The 23515-nt window shown below is 58.3% G+C and overlaps 1 protein-coding gene and 1 non-coding gene across 3 annotated transcripts in view; one reads left to right on the forward strand and one right to left on the reverse strand.

Moving 5' to 3' along the window:
• The window catches only part of EVL (Enah/Vasp-like), an 80354-nt gene that overhangs the window by 3948 nt on the left and 52891 nt on the right, over window positions 1-23515 (reverse strand). The window contains exons 4-11 of one of the 2 annotated variants that reach the window (XM_065870843.1): window positions 19942-20005; window positions 15794-15849; window positions 13786-14015; window positions 12910-13031; window positions 8483-8543; window positions 4310-4373; window positions 2595-2661; window positions 2431-2493 (exon numbers count right to left, since the gene is read on the reverse strand). In XM_065870843.1, the coding sequence (XP_065726915.1) occupies window positions 2431-2493; window positions 2595-2661; window positions 4310-4373; window positions 8483-8543; window positions 12910-13031; window positions 13786-14015; window positions 15794-15849; window positions 19942-20005 (727 nt within the window). The remainder of the gene's footprint in view (window positions 1-2430; window positions 2494-2594; window positions 2662-4309; window positions 4374-8482; window positions 8544-12909; window positions 13032-13785; window positions 14016-15793; window positions 15850-19941; window positions 20006-23515) is intronic. The other variant, XM_065870844.1, reaches the window with a different exon arrangement.
• LOC136119688 (U6 spliceosomal RNA) lies at window positions 10572-10678 on the forward strand. Its single transcript, XR_010655654.1, has one exon. It is a non-coding gene; the product is annotated as a U6 spliceosomal RNA (small nuclear RNA).

The following is a 23515-nucleotide window of genomic DNA, read 5'->3' on the forward strand; positions in this document are numbered from 1 at the left end:
TACATCACACGGTTACATAATGGAGTATTCTGCCACAAGAAAGAAGGACACCCTGCCATTTGTGACAACATGGACATTATGCTAAGTGAAATAAGCCAGACAGAGAAAAACAAATGCTGCGTGATCTCACTTATATGTAAAATCTAGAAAAACCAAACTCAGAAACAGAGCGTAGACTCGCGGCTGCCAGGGGCTAGTGGGTGGCGGCAACTGGTGGAGGTGGTCCAAGGGCACACACTTCCGCCAATAAGATGGGTTCCCTCTTGGGGGTGTAATGTACAGCACGGTAACTATAGTTAACGACACTGTATCGTATGCTTGAAAGGAACAAAGAAAATAGATCTGAAAGTTCTCACCACACACGTACAAAAAAAGGTAACTGTGTGGTTATGGACGAGTTAACTTACCTGACTGTGGTAACCATCTTACAATACGTACGTATATCAAATCAGTGTGGTACATCTTGAACTTACACAACACTAGATGTCAATTGTATCTCAATAAAACTGGATTAAAAAAAACCACTGAATGCTATGTAAATAAAATTTTAGTGTCCAGTGCACAAAGCTGGGTTAAAAAAGAAAAGAAAAAGTGCTCCTGCACCCCTCCTGGATGAACTCAATAAAGAGACTCAATAAATGTGGTCCTGACTGAGTCTGTAAGTAACTTTGGGTCCTGATGTGGAAAGACGTCCGGCCTGAGATCCCTGGCTCCGTCACACCCATCCTGTAGTTTCAAGTCCCTGTTCCAAGAGCAATTTTCCAGTCACCTGGACAAACTGCTTCACCTCTCTGGGCCTCGGTCCCCCCATCTGCAGACCTGGAAAGTCCCCCCGATGGTGACCCCGACAGCTTTTGTGAGCCCTGCGGCACCCGCCCCGTCTGTGAGTCTGGAGAAGCGCTCTGGCTCGGAGCCGGAGAGCCCTCTTACGTGTGGGAATGCCCTAGATGACACTCCTGCCCTGTGAGGGACGCCTGGCCACTCAGAACTTGGCCGCCCGTCCTTACTCCACGACCAGGAAGCAGCTAGCTCTGCTGGGAGCTGCAGGTCAGCCCCGGCCGCCTCGCCTCCCCGGCTGCTCTGGCTCCCGCCCGGCTCCGGTCCACCTCTCGCTTCACAGCCAGAGCGAGCTGCCCAGAGAGCAACTCCATCGCGGCGCCCTTTGCTCAGAGCTCGGAGACTGGGGCCCGCACACAGAATAAAATCCACACTTCTCACCGTGCGGCTCCTTCCTGTCCCTCTAAACGTGCCTCCCTCTGCCCTCCCCACGTCCGATCACCTGCCAGCCACAGCGGCCTGCTTTCTGTTCTTTGAACTTGCCAGGCTGGTGGCAGGCTCAGGGCCTTAGCACTTACCACTCCTTCGGCCTGGAGGGCCGTACCCACAATCTCCACGGGGCAGGCTCCCTCTCAACCGGGTCAACTCAAATGCCACCTCTGAGAGGCCCACTCGCTAAAGCACCCCCGTCCCCAGCCCCGTCCACCACGCGGCCCTCTACGTCTTCCCCAGAGCACCTCTCAGAACTCACAGTTGTCTTATTTACGGGCCTTTCCAACAGGAAAATGAGCTCCTTGCAGGCAGGGACCTGCAGGGCCCAGCTCAGAGCCTGGCTGACAAAGGCCCTCCACAAATCCTGGCTGCCGCCGAGACCCCTCATCCCTGTTCACCCGCATCTGTCATCGCCACTCCTGCTGGGCCGCCTGGAACTCTCTCTGGTCACCTTGCTTGATCTGGCAAGACCAGGCTCAAACTCCACCTGCTCTGGGATTTGGGCTGTTCCCCTCCAATTTGTGATGGGCACTGAAGACACTTCTTAGTACGGATTCTAGAAGCCTGCAAATTCAGGCCACACTCGGCCCATAGTTACTGTGTGACTGTCTCTCGATTTTTTGGGCGACCTCAGTTTCAAACAACCCATCCTGTTATCACATCAGCTTTTGGTTTGGGAAATATGGTCAGCGTATCTCTGGGGAAAAGGCAGAGGAAGGAGAGGAGGTGGGGTGCTGGGCCAGCCCCTGGGATTTTGAGCTGCGGGATGCAGCCAGGGCTGCTGAAGATTTCCTGTGTCCAGCTGTTGTCCACACATGGTCACCCTGTGCGCGAGGGATGAAGAGACCTCCTCGTGGCGTGGGGGAGCAGTGGAGGCTCGGAGAGGTTCCCTGGCTTGCCCGGTGTCACAATTAGCGAGGCCAGAGCTGGGATTCGATCCCGGCTCCAGCTCGCTGCCTCTCTGGACAGTCACTCCCCTCCCCTGGCCTCGGGCCCTCTGTCTAGGAGAAGACAGGAAGCAGCTGGCCCGCCCTGTCCCTGACGAAGCACAGACCACCCTTTCCCAGAGCCGACTGTTAGATGACAGGACACGGGTGGGATCCGGGGTGTTAGTCATGGGCAAGGGACAAAGGAGGCCCCAGAGGCGGGGCTGTTCGGTACCTAGAGTGAGGCTGCGACTGAAGGGGGCTCTTAGCTTCGGGGCTCTTGGCCACAGACGGGGTTCTGCGCGGTGGAACGGAATGGAACAGAGAGGTGAGTTGGCGCCGTCGCCCACCTGGGCCCACTGACCCGGGCGCAGGGCCAGCCTTCCCGGGGCAGCTCACCTGGACAGCAAGGAGGACACGGGCTTCTCCGCCGAGCTGCTCCGCTCCCAGGGCTTCCGGCCGGCCTCTGTCGGTTCACGTCATGGATGAAGCACCTCAGAGCTGGGAGGGCGCTCAGCGGCCCCCATCCCACAGCGTCCCGGGCAGGAGGCCCACCCGTGCTCCCCCGTCACAGCTGAGACCCGGCTCCTTATTCCAGTCCCCTTTGGCCCAGGCGGCCCTGGCAGGGTGTAGATGGCCCTGCTGTCACCCGGCATCTCCCCCACCTCAGGATATGAGCCTCTGTTCCCTCGACTCGGTTGACCTTGTGGCCTGGCTTTGAGTCCTCTCACCATGACTGGGTCTGTCCTTGGAACGTGAGCCAGCTGGTCAGGGAACCTCTTAACTACGACTTCTAGAGGCGACCTGGGACTCCAGCAGTGGGCCGAGCAGGGCACAGGAGGCCCCCCACCAGGACACTCTCAGGGCAGCCCGGGGTCCACGTTCGCTTTCAGGGGCCAGGCCCACGACCCACGTGCACCCCCTGTCCCCTGACTTCTTGGTTTCCCCCCCGACACTGCAGCTGGTTCTTTCCCAGCCTGGGCTTCAAAGTTGATCTGTCTTTCCTTTTTCTTTTTTAACTGGTGTTAAACTACATCTCACTTTACTTCAAGAGATTTGTTGAGCTGGACAGAATTCACTGACTTTGCAGGAGCAGAGAGCAGAGAGGCAGAAGGAAAAAGCCCTGGGGCAGCAGGGGGCCAACCACTCTGAGCTGAGCCTGGAGACTGTGCAGGCCGACGGGCCCACGCTGGGTCTGCAGGGCAGGTACGAGGGCTGGGACCACGTCCAGAGTCCAGGCATGCAGCCTGGAGGAAGCCATTTAAACACACTGAGCCTCAACCTCCTAGACTGGGAACAACCCATCCACTGGGATGTGAGCTGTTCACGCAGTCACTCACCAAGAACTGTGGTGGCACTGCCTGAGAAGGAGAGGGCACAGACCACAGCCTCGCAAGGGAGGCAGACGCGCCAACAGAGCCAGGACGCTAGGCCCGTGTGGGGCAGAGCCGTGCCCCAGCGAGCAGCCAGCACCTGGCAAGAGCTTCCCTCCGCTGGCTGGGGCGGGGGCGCTATTTCCCCTCCGCCTCTCCCAAGCCTGCACCGCACCATGTGCTCAGGAGCACAGGCCTGGCTCAGAGCAGACACTGAAATGTTGGACGAGTGACTGACTGCGGTGGCTTCTTCCCACCGTAGAGCCTCAAGGCACTCTTCTAATCGCAACCCCCGCTCCAGAGCTCAGACTGGGGGATTTCTGCACGGGGTTCAGGACCGCCTTGTCTGGTTGACTTCCCAGTGAGCGAGACTCACTGCTAATCACTGTGACATGGGTCACAGCTGGCGCTTTGCAGGGTGCAGGAACGTGACATTTACGGGCCCCTCTTCGGAGCACGGGCCCAAGGCCGCGAACCTGAGCCCCAGGGCACGGTCTCCCACACCACTCGGTAGGTGCTGGCAGGCCGGCTGGGAGACGCGAGGCTTAGACTGGGCGGTCTTTCCTCCAGGGTGCCCCTGCTCAGGCTCGGCGTGGAGGCCGCGAAGATGGCGGGGAGCCCCCCACCAGCGCAGCCTCTCTGCTCACCGTAAAGTGAGGCAGGGGGATCAGATGGCCTTCCTGTAAGAGCCCCTCCTGTGCTAAGACCCCGTGCTGGCGCCGGCAGGGCGGTGCACCTTACCTGAGGAGTTGGGGGGCTGGCTGGCTGCTCGGGTCCCCGGAGATGGAGAGGTGCTCGGCTCTTCCTGAAATGAAAGAGAAAGGCTCTGCCGTCGGCCTGCTTAGGAAGGCCGGCTGGGTCAGGGACCTTTGGGCCACGTCATCTAGAAAACCTCAGTTTTCCAAATTAGCCAACGAACATATATTATTTTTAGAATCAGTGAAACAACAAATACTATTCACCAATGAAAACCCCAGGTCGTAGTGGGGAGGTGGTCCACCCCACGGAAGTCAGGGAGGAGAAGGCTGCAGGGGGACACAGTGGACGTGGCCTGGACCCCGGGCCCGGCGCTGCCCACAGACTCACTGTCCCTCACGAGGCGCTGCCACCCCTCGTCCACAGGGACCCTTCCACAGCCCTGGGAGGAGGCTGCTTCCAGTCAGCCCTGCTGGTCGAGGCTGGGCACGGACACAGCCTGAGTCCTAGAGACCCCGGCACTTCACTTCTCTTTCACAGGAGAGGAGGAAGTGTTAAGAATTTAGAATGTAGGGGCTTCCCTGGTGGTGCAGTGGTTAGGAATCCGCCTGCCAATGCAGGGCACACGGGTTCGAGCCCTGGTCCGGGAAGATCCCACATGCCGCGGAACAACTAAGCCCGTGCGCCACAACTACTGAGGCTGCGCTCTAGAGCCCGTGAGCCACAACTACTGAGGCTGAGCTCTAAGAGCCCGTGTGCCACAAGAGAAGCCACCACAGTGAGAAGCCTGTGCACCGCAATGCAGAGCAGCCGCTGCTCCCACAACTAGAGAAGAAAGCCCGCGCACAGCAAAAAAGGCCCAATGCGGCCAAAAATTAAAAAGAAAAAAGAATTCAGAATGCTCAAGGTTATCTTTAGCCCAACCAGGCTACGGGTTCATCAGTGTTGCTGACCAGTGGGCCAGGCGGAGCCCCGAGCCTCCGGCCGCTCGCCCGTGCGCCCCACCATCCCCCAGACACGGCCGCTGCGCGTCTCTGTCCTGCACGCCCGCTCCTCTCAGGGCTCGGGACAGATGCCGCCTGTCCTGGGAGCTCTCGCAGGGCTCAGGGCCCTGGTGCTCCGTCTCTGTCCTCAGCGCTTTTCTGTCAGCAGTCAGTTTATTGTGTCCTCCCTTGAGCACAGAGGCCATGGTCCTATCCACCCAGGACACCGTGCCTGGCTCCCAGCGGGGCCCCACGAAGGCGGCCCATGCGTGTCTGCTCTGCCCGTGGAATAAGTCTGTGGTGACACTTGTAATGGAGGTGAGTAATGCAGCAGTAATACAAGCTGACGTTTATTATCACACATGTTTTGGAAAGATTCTACACTCTTAGGAAAATGGCGTTTATTAAGTAATCATAATTCCTCCATTTTTCTCAAGCAAAACACATACAGCTGCTACCTGGAGTTTTTTTTTTTTTTTTTTTTACCGTTACGTGGGCCTCTCACTGCTGTGGCTCTCCCATTGTGGAGCACAGGCTCCAGACGCGCAGGCTTAGCAGCCATGGCTCACAGGCCCAGCCGCTCCGCGGCATGTGGGATCATCCCGGACCGGGGCACGAACCCGTGTCCCCTGCATCGGCAGGCGGACTCTCAACCGCTGCGCCACCAGGGACGCCCTACCCGGAGCTTTTGAGCGGAGACAGCCAGCCGACCTGACGAGAGGGAACTAGCATAATGCTAACCAAAGCCAAGAGTCGCCTCCTGCCACTGCCCACGTCAACCCTGCTTCCCATCTGGTCCATCCGAGCCTTGGGGTGAGGGCCCTCGGACGCTCACGGCCACCTCCAGAGCCAGGACTCCAGGCTCAGCGCTCCAATCAGGACCCACCACGCCCGCTCCACCTAATGCGAGCCTGTGAGAGCCAGGACCACGACTGCTCACGCCTGGTCCCCGCGCCGAGAGTAGACCTGGCACCTATCAGACCTATCAGGAACCCCCCCACCCTGTATCTGCGCGGTGACTGAATGAACCCGGGAGTTGCTGGTCCAGGGGCAAAAGAATGTGCTAGGCGTGGGTCTCAGGACAAGTCTCCTGAGCGCTCTGGTTTAAAGAGGAATAAATGAAATTATAGAAATCAACACGTATGCGCGGGGACCAGGGCCCAGAGGAAACAGGCAAGAATGAAAGCCATTATGGGTGAAGTTAGAGTAACTGAAAAAACTCAGTAAGTTGTTTTGTGTCATCCTATTATTATTTCAAAAACAGTTAACAAGAATCCTCGCTCCCAGCGCAGGGGGCTCTGCGCCCACACCCCTGCCCTGAGGCTGCCGGCCCAGCGCCTGGGGGCTGTGTTTTCATGCCATGGAACACGTCCTTAGAGCAGTGACATAACTGGCCTGTGGCGCCCGCCTGAGCCACATCTGACTCCACATTTGGGGTGTTTTCCTTCTTTAACTAATGCTTATTTGTTTCTCATTAATTATAAACCTAGTACATGTTCGATGAAGAGGATCTGGGAAACACTGAAAAGTATAAAAAAGAAAAGCCAGGGAATTCCTGGCGGTCCAGTGGTTAGGACTCGGTGCTCTCACTGCTGAGGGCCCGGGTTCAATCCCTGGGCGGGGAACTCAGATCCCGCCAACTGCACAGCGTGGCCAAAAAAACAAAAAAGAAAAGAGAAAAAAGAAAGAAGAAAAGCCAGTCTCCAGTGTCTCCGTCCACGCGGCACCTGCTCTGGTGTGTGGAACTGCCCTAGCCCTGCCCTGGAAGAGGCTGCTCTCGGGCGGGCAGGGCCCCCTGACTGCGGGGGACCAAGGCAAACAGAACTCCCAGTGACCAGGAGGCTTCTTAAAAAAGGAAAGGAAAGGAAAGGAAAGAAAAAGGGGAGTCAGAGGAAGAAAACTCTACCCTTGGGGTCAAAGATTCCTCCTGGGTCCCTGGGATTTGAAACACACTCTTCCTGGAGACCAGGGAGGAGGGAGGTTGGGTACCGGGGCTGGAGCTGTGATGGCGGGAACTGGCCGGCGCCTTTGGAGACCTGTAATTATTCCTGGGCTCCTGGCCAGACAGGCCTCTGCAGTTTGAGAAATTCGTGGGGAGTTAGCTGGATGAACTCCATACTCTGTGCAAGGCATGGGAACAGTGGAATATGTACGCCTGGTCCTCACAGGGCTCGCGATCCAGCAGGAACGAGCGAGTCTGAACAAGCAAAAATGTGTGTGCTAAGGGCAGAGGAGGAGCATGGTGGGGAGGGGGGCCCGGGGTCCAAGCAGGAGAGAGCCTTACTAGCCTGGAGGTCGGGAGCCTGTTTCTCAGGGAGTGCTGTTTACACAGAGAAGTGCGGCCGAGGAGGGGTTAGCTGCTGGGGCCGAGGGGACCGCATGTGCCAGGCGGGGGGGCCAGGGGAAGGGAGGGCCGCTGGCGAGGCTGGAGCCCGGGGGTCACAGCCGGTAAGCCTCGCCCTGCTGACGGGGGTGGCACGGTACCCTGGCGCCTGGTGGTTGTAATATTTCCTCTGTCTCCTGCCACCGAGATGCCATCTGTAGTTAAGGTCTAAGGTCAGCCGTTTCAGTAGGAGCCTGTTTTTACAGGGAAAGCTTAACACAGAGGGAAAGAGTGTTAGCCACCCCAGTGACGGCGGGAGCCCGGAACCTGTGTGGATAGACTAGGCTCCAGGACCCCCTCAGGACAAGAGCCAGAGCGCTGGGTTCCTCTGCCCAGCTCACCTGCGGCTCCTGCTGGAATCCACGGACTCAAGTGAAGCCTTTCAAAAACAGGAATAATTTGAAAATAATAACTGCCCTGGTCTTCAAGCAGACACTGCCTACTGCGATTGTACTCTCCAACCCCCCGAGTCCTTTGAGATCTGTCTGCTGCCCCTCTGAGCTCCCCAGCCTCCAGGCCTTTCCCTCAAGGCGCTCCCAGGCGGGTCCTGCTTCTCTGCCTCTTACCTGCCTTCCCTGTGAGGCTGCGAGCTCCAAAGCAGAGCAGTGTCTGCTAGATCCTCAGTGAGCACAGGCCTGCCACCGGTGCAGCGGGGACGGACATGAGCGCCCACAGGCCCTGTCCCCCTGCACTAGCCCCTCCTGTCCCTCTTGTCACCCCTGTCCCCCTGCCCTCCTACAAATCACCCAGCGAAGTATCTACCGCGTGTATGTCCAAACACGGTGTCCCGCAGGCCTGGTCCATTCATACCTCTGGGGGAGCCGGGGTGGGCTGGCCGTGGGGTGTGCTTACCGTTTGGCTTTCGTCTTCCTTTTTATCAGCCGGCTTGTCTGTCTGGGAGGCTGCTTTTCTCCTAACACAAGGAGGGAGAAGATACAATCAGCCCTAAAGGTTTCCACACAGAGCAGACGTCGCCTCTGTGCGGACACAGCTTGGTCCTCAGAGACTCCTTGCTGGGGTGTGACCCCTGTTCCGTGTGAAGGAGATGACTTGTCCAGGCACCCATCTGGCCCGTGGCGATGCCCGGGTGAGTGTCCAGGCCTTCTGTGCTGGCCCCAGGACCCTGGACACAAAACTGGTCTGGGTGGTGGGGTGGGGGGCACCCCATCTCTGTCTACAGCACCTGAAGGCCGAGGAGGTTGGTCTGCACCCTGTCCAGGTCCCGGGGGACCTGGGCTCGGCCAGGTGGCCGCTGTCCTCCCAGGACGCTCAAGGCCTGGCCACGAGGGGCAGGAGAGCTGCCGCCGCCACAGGTCAGCCTGGGGGCATCCTGTCTGCAGGCCGCCTGCGGGACGGAGGAGGAAGCCTTTCCCTATCACCCTAAAGCTCCCCCTACCTCAGAGCTCAGCAGCCATGTCCTCCCCGACCTGGACACCACGAAGAGCAGCACGTGCTCAGGAAGGAAAGAACCCAAGAGACGCCCTCTAGTCACGGCACGCACCTCCCCGCAGGGATGAGCCCCCTTCTCAGACACTCTGAGAACTCGCTGCTCTTTTCCGCCCTCAGCGGTGGCCTACCTCTGGCTAATTCCCAAATCTACACACATACCCCTTCCTGCTCTCCAAAGATCCGGCCCCGGGGGCTCTCAACTCGGTGAAGCCGCCAGGACACAAACAAAGCTGTCGGAGCTCACGAGGTAGCTGGCTGTCAGGAGGGAAGCTGGCCTGGTGGGGGTGAGGGCCACCGGCTGGCTGTCTCAGTCCAGGGACCGGCCACAGGGGGCTCCTTCCTCATCTTCTCATCCCACCCACCTATGGCCCTTCCCAGAAGCCCGGGACTCATCCCCGACTTCTTCCTCGTGACAGTGGGCCCGCTCACTTCTGGCTCTGCACTTTGTTTCTGGGCTGTCTGGCCCGTCTTCACTCCCAACGCTGCGTGCAAGCACCACCAGCTCCTGTCTGGCCTGCTACTGCCACCACGCCCGTGACATTCTGCTCCTACCCAGAGCCTGCGTTTAATCTTCTGAGGACACCCAGCAGACCAGGCCCCTCCAGGCCTGTGAAGATTCCCTGGGCTGAGTGTCTGTGGACACGCTCAGCATCGAGCAGCTCCCAGCGACACGGTTCCCCCGCCTGGTCCACTGCCGGGACAGGCCTCAGCAACTGAGGAGGCAGCGACTCCGCAAGGACCTTTGATCAGCTAAGCTCTGTTACTATGCCTGTTTGACAGATAAGGAAAAGAAGCCCTAATGAAAAGGAGCGAAATGGGGTCACTTGTAGAGACACGGATGGACCTAGAGACTGTCATACGGGGTGAGGTAAGTCAGAAAGAGAAAAACAAATATCGTATCTTCACACATATATGTGGAATCTAGAAAAATGGTACAGATGAACCTGTTTGCAAGGCAGAAATAGAGACAAAGACGTAGAGAACAAATGTATGGACACCAAGGGGAGAAGTGGGGGTGGGATGAATTGGGAGACTGGGATTGACACGTATACACTAATATGTATAAAATAGGTAACTAATGAGAACCTGCTGTATGGCACTGGGAACTCCACTTCGCTGTACAGTAGAAACTAACACAACACTGTAAACAACTATAGCCCAATTTAAAAAAAAAAAAAAAAGGGCTTTAACAAGACCCTAGCCAAAAAATAAATAAATAAATAAAAGAGACCCCAGAGAGCTGCCTGCTCCTTTCACCACGTGGGAACACAGCAAAGAGATGGCCACTTATGCACCAGGCAGCGGGCTCTCACCAGACACTGCATTTGTCAGTGCCGTAGTCTTGTACTTCTCTGGAACTGTGAGAAATAAAATTCTGTTTATAAGCCATGCATCCTGATTTTTTTTTTATAGCATCGCAAGCTGATTAAGATAGAGAATTAGCTGTCTGTACAAAGTGGAAGTAGAGATCTTCTTTAAAAAAACAAAAACAGTGCTCGCTTCGGCAGCACATATACTAAAATTGGAACGATACAGAGAAGATTAGCATGGCCCCTGCGCAAGGATGACACGCAAATTCGTGAAGTGTTCCATATTTTTTCTATTTACAATAGCCCGGAGATGGAAAGAACCTAAGCGCCCATCATCGGACGAATGGATAAAGAAGATGTGGCACATATACACAATGGAATATTACTCAGCCTTAAAAAGAAATGAAATTGAGTTATTTGTAATGAGATGGATAGACCTAGAGTCTGTCATACAGAGTGAAGTAAGTCAGAAAGAAAAAGACAAATACCGTATGCTAACACATATATATGGAATTTAAGGAAAAAAATGTCATGAAGAACCTAGGGATAAGACAGGAATAGAGGCGCAGACCTACTGGAGAACGGACTTGAGGATATGGGGAGGGGGAAGGGTGAGTTTTGACAGGGCGAGGGAGAGTCATGGACATATACACACTAACAAACGTAGTAAGGTAGATAGCTAGGGGGAAGCAGCCGCAGGGCACAGGGATATTAGCTCGGGGCTTTGGGACGGCCTGGAGGGGTGGGATGGGGAGAGTGGGAGGGAGGGAGACGCAGGAGGGAAGACACATGGGAACATATGTATATGTATAGCTGATTCACTTTGTTGTAAAGCAGAAACTAACACACTATTGTAAAGCAATTATACCCCAATAAAGATGTTAAAAAAAAAAAAAAAACAGCCCTCGCGCGCATCTCCTCGTAGGCTCCACCCAGCACCCTGCACGCCCAGGTGGGCTTCAGAGAGCAGCGGGGCCGCCCCTTGCCGGTCGTGCAGGGTGAGTGCTCTCGGTGGGCCCGGCTCTGCCACCAGCTTCTGGCGTCTCACTGGCTCCTGGCACACCGGCCTTCTCCTGTTCTCAGAAACTTCCTCTCCGTTTGGTCTAAACCATCTAGGCCAAGCAGTCACTGGGAACGCACTGGTGTTGGACTTGGGAAAGTGTGAACACTTCCTTTTTAAAAGAATCTTCTATTTTTAAGCGAGGCCCCTCGGGAATGGACTCTAACGCACGTGCACACGAGGCTCTCCCCTCTAGCCTGCATTCTGGTCCACCTCCTCCAGGCCCTGGGCGCTCTGGGGGGGAGGGGGCGTGTCTCAGCCTCTCCAGGTAGTGTAACTCCACCCACCACACCCACCTCTGCTCTTCCTCTGCACAGAACGCTCTCCTCTGCGGCTTCGGCCCAGAGGACGCGCAGAACCTCCCCCGTGAAGCGCCCCGGCTCCCTGGAGCTGCTCTGCGCTGTCCAGCCGCAGTCGCTGGCTCACCTCTGGTCACGGCACGTGGACCCACCTGGCTGCTCCCCTCCCCCTGTGCCCTCCCTTGCTGGGCACACAGGGCCCTGGGCCGGCCCCGCCGAGATGTGCCAGACCAGCTACCTGCACTCTGGGGGGCCTCTGTCTCCCCTGTGTCCTCGCAGTGCCGTGTGGGTTTACCGAAGACCTGGCACAGAAAGCGCTCGCCCCGGGTTAGCCGCCATGGGGGCAGCGGGAAGAGCCTGGAGACTGAGAGAAGGCAGGAGGGGTCACGGGGGAGCAAGGCCCCCGCCGTTGCTTTTCTTGGGCAACAAGGAGTGTGCTGACAGGTGAGGCCCACTCCTGGGTCCTCTGGTGCCCGGGTGAGCCATGGCCCTGGAAACCCCATCAGGGCATTCCCGCTGCCACACCACATTTACAAGTAAGACCCAAGCTTTTGCGACCCTTCTGAGAGGGAGCTGTCTGATCTCTCCATCTGCCTGGGATTCAGTTGGGGAACAACGAAGAGCCATAGTGACAGGCTGATGGCCTTGGGCAAGCTGGAGGCACATGTGCTGGTGAGGATGGAGGCGGAGGCCACAGAGCTGAGCACGACGGGGAGGGAACTGCTGCTCCGTCCCTGAGGGGTAACGTCCTCTGGGCTCCTGCCACCTCAGCACCCCTTCTCCCGAGTCCTCTGTAAGGGCCCCCACAAGACGGGCCCCTTCATCATACGTTCACCGCTGGGAATACTTCTATTTTCCCTCGGAATTTATCTCTGAAATGATCTCCAAATTTCTCTCTGCTCAGGACAAGGCTGATACATGGCAGATGTTTCAACGGATACTTGTTAAACTGAAATGAGGAAGGATTTAGAGTTTAGAGGACTCCTTTTGGCTTGATGTCTCAGACTGACCCCTGGAGAAGGGAAAGCTCGACGAACAGTCCCCCCTGCTTGGCTGAACCCAGGGGACAGTGGGTCCTGGGGCCAGGCGAGGCTTCCCCTTTCCACTGAGGAACAGCAGCTCCTGACAGTGGCTGGGTCTGGGGGAAGCCTGAGCACTCACCTCTTGGCCAGCAGCTTGTTCATTTCTTCCATGAGGCCTCCTCCTCCACCCCCACTGCTCGCCCGGTTGGCGTCAGACTTCGAGGTCCCGCTGGGACTGGAGCCTCCGGACGCATCTTCTGGCTAAGGGGAGAGGACGGCGCGCTTCGGTCTGGTGTCCGTGGCAGGACGCCACTCGAGGGGAGACGGGGCCACGTGTGATGGCAGTGCTGGAAGAGGTCGAGGCCATCTAGTCCCCCAACCCCACCTGCTGGCGGCAGAGCTGGAGTCCAGAGAGCGACTGGGACTGGAGGGTCACGGTTGGCAGGCACGCCCCAGGTTCGCTGGCTCATGGTCAGCACCCTTGCCAAGGCCAGCGTGGCTTGAGGGGGGAGGAGGCACAGTTCTGTGTCCCAGGTGCTCCTAATCCCACAGCCACACGTACGGCCTTCTAGAAGCCCCACCTCCCAGGACGCTGCGGAAGGCTGGGAGGGCCAGCTGAGCCTGAGGGAGCTGGTGGACTTAAATGCAGGAGACCCAGGGCCTGAGTCCAAGCCGCAACTGATGACCTGCGTGCTTTGAACAAGTTGTTCGTGCCTGCGCCTCGGTCTCCTCATCTACAAGGGCAGAGATCTCCTGCCTCGCTTGTAAAGGACTAGCAGCAGGTTACGTAACTGCAGGCACCTACGGCTCTCACGCAGCCCTGTCCCAGTGGTCTCAGTAACCGGGTAACTGTGACCGAGGAGGTGGGAGGTGCCGTCTGGCTGGGGAGGGCGGCGCTGCGCTCCCCGCCGGCGGGAAAGGGTCCGCCCGCCCCTCTGCCAGTTAGAAACCCGTCCCCCAGCCTGGTCCGTCCTGCCCACCCGCCCGCCCGTCGGCCAGGGCCCGGGACACTTACCCGCGGGACTCTTCTCAGCTTGGCCCCAGCCAGGGCGGCGGCCAGGCCGGACACGGAGCCCTCGTCGTGGCTGGCGCCCTGGGCTCCTCCGGCTGGCAGGGGGGGCGGGGGAGGGGGGGCGGCCCCTGTGGGTGGAGGTGGGACAGGGGGTGGGGGTGGGGGTGGAGGCCCGCTACACGAGAGGGGGGCGCCAGCTGCAATGGAGGGGTGCCCCGCTGGGAGGGTGGGTCCTGAAACAACAGTGGGCTCAGTGAGTGCCCAGCCCACAGCGGGCGCCTCCCCGGGAGCAGGGACAGAGGGCAGCCTACTCCCCTGAGGGATGAGGAACAGCTCAAGGTGGCCTCTTCCAGGAAGCCCCCGCGGGATACACCTGGCGTTGTTCCAGTCTCTCCCTACATTCGGGGGCCAGGCTGGACCGGCGTCACACACTTGCTTAGCAGCCCTTGAGCTACGCTCACTTTCTCTTGCTCAACTGTGGTCTTCCAGTGGGACAAGAAGCTCTTCGGCGGCACGAATTGTGTCTTATTTCCCTTCTCTGTTTCTCCTCAGCTCCTAGCACCCCCCAGGCTTCAGCAATTGTTAGGCCCCAAGATACAGCTGTGACTGCCCCTTGGCCTCTGGGGACAGCAGCAGGCAGCTGCGCGTCGCAGGGCAGACCGGGGCATCTGTCCAGGAGCACTGCTGCGTGCTAGGCAGTCCCCCGTCCCCCACCCACCATCCAACGCCCGAGCCTCTGCTGCAGGCCTGGCCCCGTGCAGGGCACTGGGGACCAACGGCCACGGGCTCCCTGCTCACGGTGCTCATGACCTGGTAGCAGCAAACCAATCACATGGATGAATGCAGAACTGTCCGCGCGGCACGGCGACAAGTGCCACCAAGAGCAGGCGCACAGCGCCACCCTATGGATGAATGCAGAACTGTCCCCGCGGCACGGTGACAAGTGCCACCAAGAGCAGGCGCACAGCGCCACCCTGGCCTGTGAGGAGGCGCTCCAACCTGACCGGAAGTCCGTGGAAGGCTTCCTTAGGGAAGCAATGACTGCTGGGACAGGACAGAAGAGCGGGAGTGACGTTTGGTGAAGGGTGAGTGAGCGCGAAGGGGGGAGGCCCTGCGGGAACTGAAGGAGCCGCCGGGAGGGAGTGTGCAGGGTCTGTGGGGACTGGGCCTGCGCACCGGGAGCCCGTGCCAAGGACCCAGGTTGTTCAGGAGTGATGGAGAAGGGTGACCCGGTGACAGGGTGAGACCCGCATTAGTAACGCAGGGGTGGGGCAGAGCGGGACAGGAGCCCGAGGGGTGCAGCGGCCCAGCGGAGAGGGGGCGGCACCAGACAGCATCCCCACCAGCGGGGGCTTCTGCACCCAGCTGGGGCCCGGGGTCCTCATCAGTAAGACAGGGAAACATTCACCTACTTCACAGGGCTCGAGAGAATTAAGTGAAACGCAGGACGTGAAAGTACTTTGTAAGTTATGAAGTCCCATGCTTACTAATCAACATCACCCTGTTCCAGAAAACCCCTCTGCTTCACTGTGCTGAGTTCCAGTCGCTGTTCAGGACTGAAGCCACCCCTCCCCTGGGGTCTTCTCGGACCCCCAGGGCAGCTGGGGCCCCCTCCATGTGCCTCCACCCCTGCACTGACTTGGTAACTGCATGTGCCCCGCGGTGACCCAGGGTCATTAGTCTGTGTCCTTGACTGGACAGTCAGCTCCCTGGGGCAGAGGGTGCATCCGCCTTGTCCACCGCTGTGTCCTCAGCCCTTAGTACAGGGCCTGAGACACGCTCTACTCAGGGGATGAGTCGGGGGAGGACCAGAGGCCGGTGGGCAGGGCTGGGCCAAGCTGAGTTAATCCCCACACCCGTGCTCTGTTCCCTCGTTTCCCCATGTTCACCAGGCGTGGCTGTCACGCTCTGAGGCCTGTGCGACCGGCAGCTGGTCACAGCGTTCCCGGTGTGTCCCTGGGCACCACCTAGTGAAGGGGCGCCAGCGGGCACAGGTAGGGGAAGCTCTCACCTGTGGCTGAGGCTCTTCTCTCTAGAGACTCCTGGCGCTGCTGCTCCATCACTTGTCTGAAAAGCAAACACAGCAGAGCGGGTCTCACCTCCTGGGGCGAGACCGCGCGGCTCCGCGTCAGAGCCCAGGCTGCAGAGCTGGGCTTCGCCGGCGCCCCCGGGGGCTCAGCAATGAGCTCGCCTCATCCCACCCTAGGCTCCGGCTGCTGGGCTTGCCGCCCCGCTTACAGAGGCAGAGTTGTAGGCCCTGGCTCCAGGGCTCACACAGGGGAGCGCCGGCAGCCGCTGAGTCTTAAGACACCTGGGCAGACCAAGCTCTCCCCTAGGCTGGACAAGCTCGCCTAGCTTTTGGGGGCCTATGGCCACAACAGACTCGACCTCAGGGGCACCCATTCTTACCGCACCTGGCTCAGTTTCCTGGAACAACTGTCCGGCATTGTTGGCTGTGAGAGAAGCGGACACTAAGGCTACCTGTCCTCTTCCTTTCCCACTGATCCAGCTGCGGCCTGGCCTCCATCTGGAGGGCCATTTGGGAAGCTGCGCTGCAGTGCGGGGTGCACCTCTGCGGGGACTAACCTCCTAGCTCCTCGCACGAGTGGCCCTGGGTTGCTCTTCAAAGTTGGATGAGTGAACACACTGTCCCACAAACACATCCAGAGAACCTGGGGCTGAGATGCTGGGGCAGGAGGGGCTCGAGGAGTCATGTGGGCCCGGGTGGCAGCAGGGCTTCAACTGCTGAGAGCCAACTCTGAAGGCCTGTAGTGGGGCACGGGGCTGAGCGGGAGGGCGCCCCCAGGGTGAGAGGCTGTGGGCCGCGCGTCTGCTCCGCTGGTGTACAGCGCGCTGACGGCTGGGGCTGGGGCCGGGTGTGCACGCAGCAGCTGCTCGGTACATGCTGTGTGTGGAATAGCTACGCGGGGCTGCCCAGCTGCCTTCACCTTGGAGGAAGGCCAAGTGGGACCCGGAGTTTACTGCAAGGTCATTTAGAGGTAGAGAGCTTTCTGGTTCCCGTTCTGGGATTCACTGGTTTGTGATTACAGGCGAGTCATTTCCCTTTCCTGGGCCTCAGATTCCGCTCCATAAATAAGCATAAGAACACCTGTTTCATGGGGTTCTTGTGAGGATTATGCCCGAGATCTAAAAAATAATGAAAAAGACCCTTTTGACACTAAAGAGTCCCTACCTCACTGCTGGGCAGCACGCAATTCCTCTCTTTCTGGGCCCCGCTCCGTGCTGACTGCCAGGGATGCAGGCGGAGTGGGATCCCTGCACTGCAGTGTGATGCCTGTGGTTCACAGACTGACCTCCCGGGGTCGCTCGGTCTGTGCACAGTCGACTGCAGACAAAACTGAATGGCCCTCTGCAGCCAGTGGCCTGGAACACTGGACTTGGGGGTGGCGTTAGAGAAAGTGCGCGGTGTTTCACCGGTTCTGAGAGCACAACTGCAGGGCGTGTTTAGGACGCAGGCCCTGCTCCGGGTGGAGGCAGCCCTGGGACCTGGCACAGGGCTGAGCTGGGGCCAGTTCTGGTTCTGCTTCTAAGTCTTGCTTACTTTGGGCAAGTCATTTCTGTTCTCTGACCTTCAGTTGGCTCGTGTGAGAAATAGTATGGGTAGTAACAACCCCTGACGGCTAACGTGAGGATTAAAATGAAACAAAGTGTGTAAAAGCCCCTTGTAAACTGCAATATGTTATACTCCTGAGAGCCTAGAAGACAGGCCAGTGGAATTAATAAAAAGGAACCTCTGGGCTTCCCTGGTGGCTCAGGGTTGAGAGTCCGCCTGCCGATGCAGGGGACACGGGTTCGTGCCCCGGTCCGGGAAGATCCCACATGCCGCGGAGCGGCTGGGCCTGTGAGCCATGGCCGCTGAGCCTGCGCGTCCGGAGCCTGTGCTCCGCAACAGGAGAGGCCACGGCAGTAAGAGGCCCGCGTACCGCAAAAAAAAAAAAAGAAGGAACCTCTGAGGTCAGGGGAACTGGTCTCGGCCACTCGCTGTAAGGCCGCCACCTTCATCCGCTGGACAATTGTGTTCATATCAGCATTATTTACAAGAGCCAAAATGTCAAAGCAAGAAAAATAATACAGGAAAAATGTGGTCTACACATACGATGGAATATTACGTACTTTAAAAAGGAAGAAAAAAAAATTTTTTTTTTAAAGTTAGAAAATTCTGACATATGATACAGCCTGGATGTACCCTGGACATTATGCTCAGTGAAATTAACCAGCCACAAAAACACTTATTGTATGATTCTGTTTATATTAGGTACACAGAGTAGTCAAGTTCATAAGGATGGAAAATAGGATGGTGGCTGCCAGGGGCTATGGGAGTGGGGAGGGGGGAGTTAATGTTCACTGGGCATAGAGTTTCAGTTTGTTTGCTTTTGGTTTTTTTTTTGCGGTACACAGGCCTCTCACTGTTGTGGGCTCTCCCGTCGCGGAGCACAGGCTCCGGACGCGCAGGCTCAGCGGCCATGGCTCCCGGGCCCAGCCACTCCGCGGCATGTGGGATCTTCCCGGACCGGGGCACGAACACGCGTCCCCTGCATCGGCAGGCGGACTCCCAACCACTGCACCACCAGGGAAGCCCGGGTGTTAGTGTTTAATGGGGACAGAGTTTCATTTTTGATGCAAACGTTCTGTGGATGGGTGATGATGCTGGTTGCACAATGACGTGGACGTCCTTAATACCACTGATCTATATGCTTAAAAATGGCTAATAGGGCTTCCCTGGTGGCGCAGCGGTTGAGTGTCCGCCTGCCGATGCAGGGGACGTGGGTTCGTGCCCCGGTCCGGGAGGATCCCACGTGCCATGGAGCGGCTGGGCCTGTGAGCCATGGCCGCTGGGCCTGCGCGTATGGAGCCTGTGCTCTGCAACGGGAGAGGCCACGGAGGTGAGAGGCCCGCGTACGGCAAAAAAAAAAAAAAAAAAAAAAATGGCTAATAAGGTAAATCTGATGATTTTTAAAATTTTAAATAAATTGTTAAAAAGCCAAAAAAAAAAAAAAGGAACCTCTCCAGCCTGAGTCTGGGAAGCATATTCCCACCTTTCCTTCATTAACACTGTTACCTTCAAACAGGAAGCCGAGGCCTAGAGCAGTAACTGGCCCAAGGTCACAAAGCACACCATGGCGGCCAGAAGGTGCTCAGAGCAGGCGAGAGGCTCGAGAAGAGAACCCCCTGAGAAAGTCTCACAGCCACGTGAGGGTGGGGATGTCGCCTGCCCAGCTCCCGGCCCAGGGGTCTACCTGTCTCGCCACAGGCCCCTGGAGGCACGCCCTCTCCCGCTGACCCGGGTGAGGATGCAAGCCCCAGGCCTGCCTCCGCAGCACGGCTCCCACAGAGCCGGGACTCCAAGCCCCTCAGAGACGCTGAGTCCCCACCCAGGAGGCACAGAGCAGGTTCAAGCCCTGGCGCTGCCTCACCTGGCAACGTGACCTGGGGAGGCTGCTCCCTCCTTGGCCACCACGACCTCTTTTGTAACTTCAGGACAATGGCACTGGCCCTTCCTCCCAGTTCTAACACTTAAGAAGCTCCTTGGAGGGGGCCGGGGGGGCAGGGCGTCACCCTATGGCCCAAATCCCACCGGCACAGCCCTGGCCCAGCTGTCCAAGAGCAGCTGCAGCGCACAAAGTGCTCTCACAGCCTCTGTCTGCTTTAAGCTCCACTGGGAGGTGAGCAGGCAGGGGGTTAAGATCCTCCAGAGAGGCCGTGGCACCCACCCAGGGCACCCAGCGAGAGTGTGCCAGGACCAGGGCTCACGAGGCCTTCGGACAGAGCACAGGACGGGGTCAAGGACGGGCCTCAGTCGCACAGGCCTGGCGGGTCACGTCCGCCCATCTCCAGCAGTACAGCCTTGGCCACGTTACTGAATCCCCAGATGACTACCTCCTAATATACCCGGGAGGGCTGTGCTCAATAAGTGAATGACACAGGACACTGCCAGGCTGATCACGAGGCTGCAGCGCCGGCGAGCTCTCCCCACCCACCGTGAAACCACACCCTCTCACGGTCACTGGCAAAGCAGCAGTGAGCTGGCTCCCCTTCCTTTCTGGTCAGGCCTGTTCCCCCGCCCCCGTGTCTCTCTGGGAGTCCTGGCTGCAGCCACAGGTGTGTCCTCCAGGGTGGCCCTTGCTGCTGGGGGGTTACCTTCTCTGGATGTCCATCTCATCAGGAGACGGGCCATTCTGCACCTGACGCTGGCTGGAGGAGCCTGTGGGGCAGAGAAGCACAAGAGCGCAGCAGTTAACAGAGAAGCAAGGACCCCCGGGACTCTCCCTGCCTCTGCCCTCTGGTCCCACCCGAGATGGTCTCAACCGCTGGTCCTCAGCCCTGCAACACCCTGTCCCACCTCACCCTCTCAGTCAAACCTCCTTCTCCCTTTCTTGCGGCTCTTGCCTTGGCGCCAGTAAAGGGGGTGCCATTTCACACGGCTCAGAATCACCCCTTCTCGCCTGACCCCTCTGGCTTCCCTCTCAAACTGCACTTGCTGTTGCCACTTCCTCACTTGCCACTGTGCCCTCGACCCTCAACATCTGGCTCCGGCCTCTCTCTGTCCCACAAAGCTGTTCTAACTAAAATTTGGAATCACTGAACCCAGTAGATCCATTTTATTCCGCCTTTTGAGCAGGCGAATGACCCTTACGGCAGGTATGTGTCGGAGCCGGGGTTTCAGCACCGGGTCTGGGCCGCAGCCCCGTGCCCCTCACCGCGATGTGACGCCCTCCTGCCTGCATCTAGGAGTCTGGAGCTGTGCGGTGGGCAGAAGAGGACAGAGCAACTGTGGAGCCTTCCAGGCTACATTCTTGCCCTTGACCCTGAAGGCAGGGCCCCAGAACAGGCGAGGTCTGTGGAGTGTACCTCCTGTTCAGACCGGGGCTGGTGCTGTGTTACATTCACAGGAAAATCAAGCTTTTGCTCCAATCTGAGAAGGAGCTGATTGTTCCTTCTCTTTGCCAGCTCAGGTGTCACTGGGGAACTGCGGAGTCACAGCAGTGGGGGAGGGACTCCGGGCAAGCTGGCCTCATGCCTCGCTGCCTAGGTGGGGAAGGGGCATTGTCTCCTCTCTAGGATGAGGGGCGTATGACAAAATCCACGATGGGCAGAAGGCTTCTCCCACAGGTGCTTCAAACAGCTGAGAGATTAGCAGGGCGTCCCCTGGGTCAGGGGCACAGCGGCACAGAGAGTAACAGAATCTCAAAGCCGAAACAGGTCATCTGATTCTGGGGCAAGCTTCTGCCCAGCGCAGGTGCCCTCCAGGCCGGCTCTCCGAGTATGATCCCCGCAACGCAAGCCTCACCTCCCAAGGGAGCAGGTCCCTTCCTACACCGAGGTCCCAAATCTACCCACCCAGGAAGGCCCGATTTCCACCCCCAGGTGTGACAACACCAGTCCTTTCCAAGCCGGGAGTTTGCTTCCATATTCAGCAGGGCCCAGTCCTAGGCCCCAGTATGGGCTTCAGTCACGTTTTCAGTGAGCCTTGCTTTGCCGCTTCCGGACCCCTGTGTGGATGCTTTAGTTGGGGAAAGAGGATCCAGGTGGTGGGCAGTGGGCCAGCTGCTTGACGGGAGGAGGGCCTCCCAGCACCTGAGGATAAATTTCTCCCCTGGGTGGCCCTGCCTGACCCTGCCTTGTTCAATGCCAACTGCTGAACTCAGGGGCCGGGCAGGAGAGAAGACGCCTGCGTACTCTTTACAGAGGTGACTACATAAATATCTGGTGGCCTGGCCCATTAGTAGGTGTGAAATAAATACTGGTTTGCTTTTCCTGTCTCTAAACATGCTTGCTCTGCTTTATTTAACATAAAATAACCCTGCTCTTTCTAAAAACTGGTTTTTCTGTAAATATGTCCAGTATAGACATTAGAAAAATTTTCAAGTTTAATAAAGAAAAAACATTCCTAATAAAAAAAAAAAAAATCCGCGGTGGAGGGGATCTCTTTTCTCTCCTACTCCGTGAGGCGCAGGCCTTAGGGCTCCTCTCCTCTTGTTCTCAGGAAACCAGAGAAAGAATACGAGAACACTGCTTTACAGCAGCGTCAGAGCACTTCTCTTAATTTAATTTAGTTCCTGTAATTCTCACAACCCTACTGGACAGCTCCCAGGAAGGCTTGTAACAGGCGAGGGAACAGCCCAGAAAGGGTAAGTGACACACCTGTAAACAGGAGAACCAAGCTCAGACGACCCGCAAAACGCCACTTTCTTTCTTAAATTCCATCGCACCGTGGTGTCGGCTGAGACCGGCCAGTAGGATGAAGAGTCCCGGGTGAGGGGCTGCAGCCCTCAGACAGCGCCCAGGCCCTGCCTGGTGTCCACGTGGCGGACAGTGCCACCCACTCAGCCCAGCATTTGGGGCTCAGGCCTGACAGCTGGACTCCTGCCTTATTCCAAGACCCGGCCTCGGCTGCTGGGCCCGTGCCCGCGTCCGGATCTGCCCCTCTTCCGGGGCCAAGCCCCTGCCCCGGAGCCCCCGCCTGGCCCCTGGTCTGAGGACGGAAGCCCACCCTCGCTCTGACCGGGCCCCTCCAGCTGTCAGGACCCCCGCTGGCAGCCAGCTGCCACGGCGTGAACTGCGGAGGTCCTGCGCTTGTGCCCCTTGTTCTGCCCGCCGGCCTGGACTGCCTCCTGACACCCTCAGCTGGCCGGCCTGGTCAGGGTGGGAGGACCGAGCATAGCCCTCGCTGCTCCCAGAGGGCTCCAGTCCCTGCGCGCAAGGCATCTCAAAGTGAGCCGGCTAGAACTTTAGACACTACAGGGCAGGAAGAGACAACACTGGTTGTGTAAGGCCTCCCATTCTTCTTAACCTCAGAAAACGTGGGTATGTTTTGAGCTGCGAGGGTCCTTAGCATTAGGAAGCACAGGCCCTCTGTCTCAGAGGGGAGGGGTCTGTCCAGGGTCGCGCGGGGCGTGCCTCCTTCCTCCTGGCCCATTCCACCCACTGGCCACGGTGCCCCACTGGCAGAGGCGGGAGGAGAACGGGGAGGAGGCTCCACCCTCCAGGACGGTCTAGGGCCTTTGGGAAGCCTGGGCACAGTCCATCTGTAGATGCCTCTTGTGTTGAGATCTCAGGGCGGGAGCATCGGGTGGCTGGTCATCACTCCCGTCTGTCCCGCGTCCCAAGTTACTTCCCATGATTCTCTGAGCGGTGTGATCAGAAGCCAAACACGCGGAGTGTCCTGCGCCCGAGTCACCACAGGCCAGCCGTGCCCCCACCTCCAGGATCCAGGATCCAGGATCCAGGTGAGGACCGCAGGCCACCCCACCCCCCAGTCTCCTTAGCTACCAAGTTCTCTGCTGCTGCGTCTGAGATCCCAGCAGAATCCACCTGCCTCTCCCTGTTCACGTGGCTGCCTCAGCATCTCTCCTGGACCCGTGCCTTAGTCAACCAAAGGGACCTCCGCCTCTACCCACACCCCTTTCTCCCCATCCAGCTTCCACACTGACACTGCAGACCACGTGATCTCTGGAAAACACAAGTCTGACCCTTATGGGGTCAAGTCCAAGCTCAATGGAGTTAAGAGTCCAGCCCATCCCCACAGCCGCTTCTCCTGGACTCACCCCCCGCCCCCCAGCAGGCCTTCTGCACCTGCTCACTAAGCCTGGATCACCTGCTGTGCTTCCCACCTCCCCGTCTCTGTGTGGCCCCCATCCACCCGGGACACCTTCCTCACCTACCACGTCTTCAAGGCCCAACTGCATAGCTGCCTCTGCCAGGAAGCCTGCCC

The sequence above is a fragment of the Phocoena phocoena genome, chromosome 2 (assembly GCF_963924675.1).
Source record: "Phocoena phocoena chromosome 2, mPhoPho1.1, whole genome shotgun sequence".
NCBI classification, from domain to species: domain Eukaryota; kingdom Metazoa; phylum Chordata; class Mammalia; order Artiodactyla; family Phocoenidae; genus Phocoena; species Phocoena phocoena.